The sequence below is a fragment of the Plecotus auritus genome, assembly GCF_963455305.1.
Source record: "Plecotus auritus genome assembly, chromosome: 8".
NCBI lineage: Eukaryota > Metazoa > Chordata > Mammalia > Chiroptera > Vespertilionidae > Plecotus > Plecotus auritus.
The window spans coordinates 128,387,889-128,396,263 of NC_137782.1; the positions used below are offsets into that span (position 1 = coordinate 128,387,889).

General features: G+C 54.7%; 3 protein-coding genes across 4 annotated transcripts in view; 1 reads left to right on the plus strand and 2 right to left on the minus strand.

Moving 5' to 3' along the window:
- MOGS (mannosyl-oligosaccharide glucosidase) overlaps nucleotides 1-2,131 on the plus strand; it is a 4,542-nt gene extending 2,411 nt beyond the window's left edge. Inside the window, exon 4 of the mRNA XM_080686706.1 lies at nucleotides 201-2,131. Within this exon, the coding sequence (XP_080542832.1) occupies nucleotides 201-1,932 (1,732 nt within the window). The 3' untranslated portion in view covers nucleotides 1,933-2,131. The remainder of the gene's footprint in view (nucleotides 1-200) is intronic.
- Nucleotides 2,132-2,295: 164 nt separating this feature from the next.
- On the minus strand, nucleotides 2,296-4,692 carry WBP1 (WW domain binding protein 1). Of its 2 annotated transcripts, XM_080683421.1 has the most exons (5): nucleotides 4,486-4,681; nucleotides 4,068-4,160; nucleotides 3,455-3,557; nucleotides 3,150-3,326; nucleotides 2,296-2,978 (listed from the first exon to the last, which is right to left on the minus strand). In XM_080683421.1, exons 1-5 carry the CDS (start codon nucleotides 4,552-4,554, stop codon nucleotides 2,518-2,520), a joined length of 903 nt encoding a protein of 300 aa, XP_080539547.1. In that variant the 5' UTR covers nucleotides 4,555-4,681; the 3' UTR covers nucleotides 2,296-2,517. The 2 variants fall into 2 exon arrangements, with proteins under 2 accessions (XP_080539547.1, XP_080539546.1); XM_080683420.1 differs by lacking the exon at nucleotides 4,068-4,160 and having other exon boundaries at nucleotides 4,486-4,692.
- Nucleotides 4,693-5,206: 514 nt separating this feature from the next.
- INO80B (INO80 complex subunit B) lies at nucleotides 5,207-7,663 on the minus strand. The gene is made up of 5 exons (XM_080683419.1): nucleotides 7,542-7,663; nucleotides 7,119-7,311; nucleotides 6,794-6,912; nucleotides 6,467-6,636; nucleotides 5,207-5,822 (listed from the first exon to the last, which is right to left on the minus strand). Exons 1-5 carry the CDS (start codon nucleotides 7,597-7,599, stop codon nucleotides 5,292-5,294), a joined length of 1,071 nt encoding a protein of 356 aa, XP_080539545.1. The 5' UTR covers nucleotides 7,600-7,663; the 3' UTR covers nucleotides 5,207-5,291.
- Nucleotides 7,664-8,375: the final 712 nt, after the last annotated feature.

Genomic DNA, 8,375 nt, shown 5'->3' on the forward strand with positions numbered 1-8,375 from the left:
GATGCTAACTTAGCTTGGGTTCCATCTCCTCTACTCTACCTTCTTTCCACCAGTTATTTCCCTTCTCACCAGGCTCCATGCCCCCTACATTGTCAAGACCTTTCCATCCTAACTCCTGATCACCTCATATTTCTCTTTATAATCCCTTCTACTTCCTATCCTTCTGAATAATATTTTCTATTTGTCTTCTTCCCTTCAAGCTACAATGTCTTCTGGTCCTCCAACCCAGGACTTCCCTTGCTGACAGAGATGGTGAAGAGTCGCCTAAATAGCTGGTTTCAGCATCGGCCCCCAGGGGCTTCCCCTGAACGCTTCCTTGGCTTGCCAGGATCTCTAAAGTGGGAGGACAGAGACCCAAGTGGGCAAGGACAGTTCTTGATACAACAGGTGACAGTGAAAGTCCCCTTTTCTGTGGAGCTCGTGTTTGAGTCTGGCAGTGCCCAGGCGGGAGGAAACCAAGCCCGAGGGCAGCTGGCAGGCAGCCTGCTGACCCAGGCCCTGGAGAGCCATGCTGAAGCCTTTAGAGAGCGCTTTGAGAAGACCTTCCAGTTACAGAAGAAGGGCCTGAGCCCTGAGGAGCAAGCTTTGGGTCAGGCTGCCCTCAGCGGTCTCCTTGGTGGGATTGGCTACTTCTATGGACAGGGTCTTGTGTTGCCAGACATGAAGGTGGAAGAATCTGAGCAGAAGGTGGCCCCGGCCCTCTTTCCACCTGTCCCTCTTTTCACAGCAGTGCCCTCCCGGTCATTCTTCCCACGGGGCTTTCTTTGGGATGAGGGCTTTCACCAGCTAGTGGTCCAGCGGTGGGATCCCCGCCTCACCCGGGAGGCCCTAGGCCACTGGCTGGGGCTACTCAATGCTGATGGCTGGATTGGGCGGGAGCAGGTGCTGGGGGATGAGGCCCGAGTCCGGGTACCCCCAGAATTCCTGGTGCAACGGGCAGCCCATGCCAACCCCCCAACCCTGCTTTTGCCTGTAGCCCACATGCTAGAGGGTCACGATCCTGCCGACTTAGCCTTCCTCCGCAGGGCCTTCCCCCGCCTGCATGCCTGGTTCTCCTGGCTTCATCAGAGCCAGGCAGGGCCAGTGCCACTATCTTACCGCTGGCGCGGTCGGGACTCAGCCTTGCCAACCCTATTGAATCCCAAGACACTGCCTTCAGGGCTGGATGATTATCCCCGTGCTTCGCACCCTTCAGCCACTGAACGGCACTTGGACCTGCGGTGCTGGGTGGCACTGGGTGCCCGTGTGCTGGTGCAGCTAGCAGAGCAGCTGGGAGAGGCAGAGGCAGTTGCAGAGCTGGGCCCACTGGCTGCCTCACTGGGGGCAGAGAAAATCCTGGATGAGCTACACTGGGCCCCAGAGCTAGGAGTCTTTGCAGACTTTGGGAACCACACAAAAGCAGTGCAGCTGAAGCCTCGTCCCCCTCATGGTCTGGTTCGGGTGGTGGGCCGGCCCCACCCTCGCTTGCAATATGTGGATGCCTTGGGCTATGTCAGTCTTTTCCCCTTGTTGCTACGGCTGCTGGACCCCCACTCATCCCGCCTTGGGCAACTACTGGATGTTCTAGCTGACAGTCGCCATCTCTGGAGCCCCTTTGGTTTACGCTCCCTTGCAGCCTCCAGCCCCTTTTATGGCCAGCGCAATTCAGAGCATGATCCTCCCTACTGGCGGGGAGCTGTGTGGCTCAATGTCAACTACCTGGCCTTAGGGGCACTCCACCACTATGGGCATCTCAAGGGTCCTCATCAAGCCCGTGCTGCCAAGCTCCACAGTGAGCTCCGTGCCAATGTGGTGGGCAATGTGTTGAGGCAGTACCAGGCCACAGGTTTCCTGTGGGAGCAGTACAGTGACCGGGATGGGCGGGGCATGGGCTGCCGCCCTTTCCAGGGTTGGACCAGCCTTGTTCTACTGGCCATGGCTGAAGACTACTAAAGGGAGAGTGTGGGAGGGGAGTGAGGTCCCTGTACCACTCTGAACTAGAGGGACCAGGTCTTTAACTTCTGCCCCCAACCCTCAGATACCAGTGCTTCAAACCCTCATCTCAGGTGTCTCCTTAGTATCATCCCACACAACCCTGGGGTGAATGCGAATTCAGAGTCTATTTTTCTAAATAAATTGGAAAACCATGCCAAATTATTGTTTTTGCCAGCTTTGCCTCACCAAGAGGTCTTAGCTCAGTCCAGACCTTAGGGCTGCCTCCTATCCTCCAGAGAAGCTAGGAAAGGTGGCCATTACCTGTCCCCTCCAAGTCCATTCAGGTACAATGAAGTGAGTTGAGCACTAGACCACCCAAGTCCACAAGCAGCTGGTTCACATCTCTTTAATGAGATCAAAGGCTCCTGTGTATGTCATTGGGGGTAGAGCTAGCACAGTCCCCCAAACATGGCCCCTGTCCTCAGGACTCCAGCCCTTTCAGGCAGATTTGAGGAAGGCAGGGAGAGGCCAAGGAGAACTCAAGGAGTTGGAACCAGGGCTGTTTCTAGTGGGCAAGCAACCAACCCACCCTCCTAAAACTGCTTATGGGATGCCCCCTTCACTGGTAGCCAGCCCCATAGAAAGAACTTGGGGTATGGGGTCTAGGGACAGTGTACAGGGGGAGCAGTCCCCCACATCTGGCTGAATAGCACTAGCCTTAGCCTCCTTGACTGGCTCACGCTCGCTGGAGTCAGGGCAAGGGCAGAGCTCAATACCCGAGTCACCAGTCAGGCGGCGATAGCGGCAAGAGGGGGGTGTAGGGGCAGGGCTCACCCCTGCCCCAGGCTCACCCTCCTGATGAGGGGGGGCACTCTGGTGGGAGGAAACACCTTCCACATTTGTTCCCTCGAAGTGGGCAGGGCAGCTAGAAGTGGAGGAGCAGCAAGTACATTCCCTGGAAGCAGTCAAGGGGCAGCCTGGGACCGCAGTGTAAGGAGGTGGTGGTGTGCCCGGGCGGTGAACCACATCCTCATAGGCTGGGGGTTTGAAGGCGCTGAGGAGGCCTGCAGGAAAGAATGGCATGGTTGGTTGAAGGCAACCAGGGGTGAGGTGGTGGTCTCTACTGTTAGGGAAAAGAGTGCTTTGAAATGTCTGAAAACAAAATGTGGGGATGATTCAGGGTCCTCATTGGGGAGGAGCCACTGGTAGTGAGCCCAGAGCCTCAAGTCACTCACGAAGGTCAAGCAGTGAACTGGTAGGAACAGGGCCAGCCCCATGGCATGCCCCGTGGTAGGCCAACAAGTTGATCTCACGCTGCCGCTGCTGTTGCTGCAGCCGGAGTTTAGCTCGTCGATGACGGAAGGCGCAACAGCAGCTAAAGAGGATGAGAACAGTCCAGAGCAGCCAGAACCCTGCAGGGGGGTGAAGAGGAAGAGTCTCAGATACCACCCATGCAAAGAAGGGTCATTGAAGGCTAGAATTCTGAGGTCCAAGGGAGGGTGGGCAGAAGGACCCAAGAACAGCCCCCATAGAGACTCACACCAGAGCTCATAGTAGTAGGTGCAGCAGCCAGTCTCCCCGCAGCAGTGACCACTCTCACAGAGGTAGGGCTGGTTGTTCACTCCTGGGCAAACCTCTCGAAGCTGGGAGCAAGGAGGCACTTAGCACCAAGGGAGATTCCAGCCCAAGGCACTGTTCACACCCACACCCAGCCCCTGCATGCACATCCACAAGCCCACCCTGTGAACCAGTGTAGCACAGATCTATGAGGAGGCAAACGAGTGATGCTGAGAGGAGTGTTCAAATGTCTGAAGGGCTGTCAACATGGAAGAGGATTTGGAATAGCAAAAGTCAGCCTGGAGAACAAGATGAAGATGTGAACACAGAGGCAGATTTCAGCGCTGCATATAGACTGGCCCCAGGGCATTTTCTGTTAACGGGGTGTTTTGGCAGAAGCCAGAAGATAGAGCAATCTCAAAATCTCAGACAACGGGTAAAGGGTTTAAAGTAATTTCCAAAACTAAGATGCTTTCATCGTCCCTCATGGTCTGCCATTCCCCATCTGCAAGGTGGACCTTTCCACCCCTGAGTCTCAGACTTCCTAGGATAGAGGAGGGGCAGTGTGAGACCCAGAGCAGAGCTCCCAACTAGATAGCATTGCTATGGATGATAAAGGATGGCAGGGCGCGAGTATGGGTTCCAGCTCTTCTCCAAATTGCTCCCTCAAGAGAAGACGCTATTGGACTCTGTTGTGACAATAGGCACACAGAAAAGCATCACAAATAACTGTTGCAAGACAGGGAGCCTCCCTGGGGCCTCACTATGCCTCTGGTCACTGGAGAGTCACTGCAAGCTCCCAGTGCAGCCATGGGATGGGTCTATGAGGCTGCAGGCAAAGTCAACTGCATCTACGTTACAAAGTTTAAACAAAGAATGGAAGGGACATATTTAGGAACTTCACAATACCTTTGGCTCCGTGAGTTCCTACCCAACCCCCCAAAAGAAAGGGACAGAAAAGGGGAAAGGGAAATAGATGGCTATTGGGATATGCTTTTGGAGCTGATGGGATACCTGCTGTTGCGGCACTCGAAGTGCCCCCCAGGCCTCCTCGCTGCCGTTCCCGCTGCTGGCCCGAGCCATGCCTCCACCTACAGCCCCCTGAAGACTACAGCCTCCTCTACTGCCAGCCACCCCGCCCCTGCCACCTCTGCCGCCACCGCCATGGTCCCTGCCCGGCCCATCTCCGCTGCCGCCACCATCACTCCGCAGCCGGAGCTCCCATCCGGGGAGAGCTCTGCCAACTAGGAGCCAGGTTGCTCCGTCCGACCAATCAGCATCGCCCTCCGGCGAACGGGCCAATAGGATCGGATCGGAGGTTTTTGCTGGTGACCAATCCACAGCAGCGCCCCTGCCACTCTCCCAGACAACAAGCGCTCTCCCAGACAAAGAGTGGAGTAAGGTTCGACCCACGGCCCTGACTGACAGCGACAATAGCCAACGTGGACAACAGAACAGGCTTCAAGTTGTCAACCAATGAACCGCCGCCCAGAAGAGCAAACTCCCCTCTGATTGGCTTGAATCCTGTTTCCTGGAATGACGCCAAATGCCCGATTACGCCAGGTAATCCCGCTAGAAGAGATGGGAGTCCCAGAAGTCGGCCGGAGTCTAGCGCCAGCGGCCAGCCGGGGCTTGGTGGACGTTTCCTAGGCGTCAGTGCAAGCTCTGATGGGGCAATATGTGTGGACAGGGAATTGGCTTCCCATACCCCATACACTCAATTCTGTAAATTCGGTACAAGTCGAGGCACCGGATAAAATTTAATAAGGAAGACACTGAATCCGGGCAGGGGAGAGGGTTCAGAGTCCTGGCAAAGGGCCTTAAGTAGCCAAAAGAGGGGACCCGGGGCCTTCGGGTCTCCCCAGCCGCATCTGCAGGTTGATGCGGTAGCACTGAAGACTGCAGAGTGCCTGGCCTGTGCGGGAGCAGGCGTAGCGGCGCGGGTGCGGACAGCCAGGGACTGAACACCGCGGAGGAGGGCCAGGCGGGGGTGGCCGCTGAGACACTGGTGCGGGGGTGGGGACGCCAGGTGGGAAGGAAAGGGTGGAACCCTGTGCCCCGCTGCTGTAGCGCACCATGGGGGCCGGGACCGCGGCTCGCCCTCCCCGCCGCTCCCCCCTCGCGGCCCCTCGGCCCCCACGCCCGCTGGGCGCTGCAGTCTTCGTGAGGCGCTCGATAGTCTGGTTCTTGTGCTCCTCCGCCCGCCGCGCCGCCTGCAGCCGCCTCTTACGAGCCCGCTCCTCGCGCTTCAGCAGCATCTCCTCGGTGAGGGCGGGGGCCGGGCAGCCCCCAGCCACAGGCAGCGGCAACATCGGGGAAGGCTGACTCTGCGCCTTCTGGAGCAGAGCTCGCTGGGGAGAGACAGGTGGTGTCAGAAAATGGAGAAGCGAGGTCTGCAGGAAGGGCCAAGAGGGCACGTGGAAAGCAAGGGTCATAAGGAGCGCAGGCCTTGGGAGGAGGGTGGAATGAGTGCCCTTTCCAGCAGCCCTGAATACTGCCTCCTCCCAGGTCTCCAGACTTTCAGCTTTAGATCCTTGACTCTCAAGGGTAAAAGTGTTAGTAATATTACCTGCTTGCCCTGTGTACCAAATTCTCTGCACCATATTTCTGAGGATTTTTTGTTTATTATTTTAAATCTTTATCTCATTGAAGCATCAATTAGATAAGTGCTCAATGCCTGAAAAGCTCCTCTGGTACTGGAAATGTTAGCTCTTCAAAGAGGTCTTCCCTCCCTATCTAATGTCTTTTTCCTACCACTTTCTGTTTCATCACTATATATATATATATATATATATATATATAAATAAACTTAACTGCTTTCAAAATTATTTCCTTCTTTACCTACCCACCCCAACACACACATGAATACCAGCTCCATGAGAAGAGAAAAGTATCTTTTCTCCATCAGTGATTGGCCAATGCCCAGCAAAGTTCTTGGGACATGGAAGGTTCTCTCTAAATATCTGGTAACTGAATAAAGAATGAACCAATTTACCTGTCGAGCAGTGAGAAGCCGTTCATTGAACTCCTTCTTGAGATCTCCATTGTCATCTAGCTCCCCCTTCTCCAGGGCATCCAGCCACCTCTGTTCCTCCTCTTCCTCCTGGCCCCCTAAGTCCCCCGACAAATCTCGAAGTGGGGAGGGGGACAAATTACTATCTTCATCTGGAGAGATAAAAGTAGAATTGTTCAGATGGGCCACCCAAATTTGGCCAAGTTAATACTGGAACACTCAAAATTCTCTCCCTCCTCAGAGGTAACTTTCTCCCTTTAATCAGGTATAATGAGAAACCCTGTTTCCCCACCTCCAGATCCTTCTCACCCAGCCAGGCACGGTACTGCTCAAGGGGGACTCCTTCCATTGGTTCCTCTTCATTGTCCACAACCATAAGGGGAGAGGGGGACCGAGGGCCCTCAGGGATCACAGTGAAGGTAGGAACACTGCAGAGAAGCAACACCACTGTAAGCCGAGCAAGTATCTTCCTTCTGCTCAGTAGCTACCTACAGCTTCCCCCACACCCTCTAGGTTCTTCCTGGGCCCTGAAGTCACCGTGTCCATTCTATCTTCTGGAAAGCCCAGCCAGCGTCTCTTTTCTTTGCCTCCTTCTAAAGTTCCCCAAGTAAAACCTTGGTTCTCTTGGCCTCACCTCTTGGTGCCCAGGACCTGCCCACCCAGCTTGATCTTGAGTTTGAGCTGGGGCTTGGCAGGAGACGGCTGCGTGGGCCCAGCTTCCTCTTCCTGATGGTGTTTCTTCTTGTGTTTCTTCTTGTGCTTCTTGTGCTTTTTCTTGTGCACTCCGTGGCCGTGGGCACCCGCCAGACTCAACTCCAGCGCTTCCCCTGCGGAAGGAGAGCCTGTCAGCGGTGTAAGGCAGGAGTGGGGTAGTGAGAGCCCTGAAGAACCCAATTTCCCTAAGGGCTCCCACTCTTCCCGCGGTACTCGCTGTTACCATAGCAACAGCCCCGCCTTTCTCCTCCCACCTGTGGCGAAGTACCTTGAAGGGTCCGAGAAGCGAGAAAGGAACTCCTTTTCTGCAAAGGCCTAAGTGGCTTTATCGACCCGCGCTTACCTGGCTCAGGGGCCTCCATAGCCCCAGAGGTGCTCCCGCGCCGCCACAGCTTACTCATGGGTTCCTGCTAGGAAAGGGGGCTGGAAATGATCAGGGAACAGGCAGACGTGCCTCTTCCGCCCCGCGGAAGAACTAATTCCAGCAAAACAACCGGTACTTCCGGTGCGTAGCAACCATGTTTGTGCGGGGTACACATTGACGCTAAAATCGTCCCTGAGAAACAACGATTCTCCCAACCAAAGTTCCGGACCCTCAATCTGGGACAATTCAAAAGGCACGGCTTTCCTTTCGTTCCGTCTCTCAGTCAAATCCAGCGTGGGCGATTTGATTATTACACTCCAGCATCTGAGCGTATACACCCGGCCACATTGGGGGTAGGCAGTGAGGACACTAGGATGAATGCGAACACTCTCCTCTGACTTCGAGGAGCGAGTGGAGGGGAATCTAAACTAGATTGCCGGCGAAACGGCAGAAGTGCTTAACAGCACAAGTGTCCTACGAGCAGGGCAAATAGTGTTTAAGCCTAAATTCTCATCAGTAGAGAAATGGGTAAATGAATTATGGTGCATCTGTGCAATGCGGAGCACCACGTTGCTAAAAACATTAAGAGTGATAAGTAATTGATAAGACTGACATGGAATGGAGATTCTAGTAGGTAATAGCATTGGAAACAATCGAAATGTTCTCTAATGAAACACCAAAATAAGTTGGTATATGGATTTGGAACATCCATACAATGGGAGGCTATGTTGCTATTAAAAGAAACGAGGTCCCAGAAGGCTACCCAAGAAACTGATGGGTGGCTGAAAGGAGGCTTGTTTTTCATAAAATACC

What these genes read in the sequence shown, in the direction of transcription:
- WBP1 (XM_080683421.1), bottom strand. Translation starts at nt 4,554, where the DNA reads ATGGCTCGGGCCAGCAGCGGGAACGGCAGCGAGGAGGCCTGGGGGGCA. An exon ending in TTCGAGTGCCGCAACAGCAG is followed by an intron (nt 4,161 to 4,485) that starts GTATCCCATCAG and finishes TTGTCACAACAG; the next exon opens with AGTCCAATAGCGTCTTCTCT. An exon ending in TTATCATCCATAGCAATGCT is followed by an intron (nt 3,558 to 4,067) that starts ATCTAGTTGGGA and finishes CCTTGCTCCCAG; the next exon opens with CTTCGAGAGGTTTGCCCAGG.
- INO80B (XM_080683419.1), bottom strand. Translation starts at nt 7,599, where the DNA reads ATGAGTAAGCTGTGGCGGCGCGGGAGCACCTCTGGGGCTATGGAGGCC. An exon ending in GCAGTACCGTGCCTGGCTGG is followed by an intron (nt 6,637 to 6,793) that starts GTGAGAAGGATC and finishes TTATCTCTCCAG; the next exon opens with ATGAAGATAGTAATTTGTCC. An exon ending in GGCTTCTCACTGCTCGACAG is followed by an intron (nt 5,823 to 6,466) that starts GTAAATTGGTTC and finishes GTCTCTCCCCAG; the next exon opens with CGAGCTCTGCTCCAGAAGGC.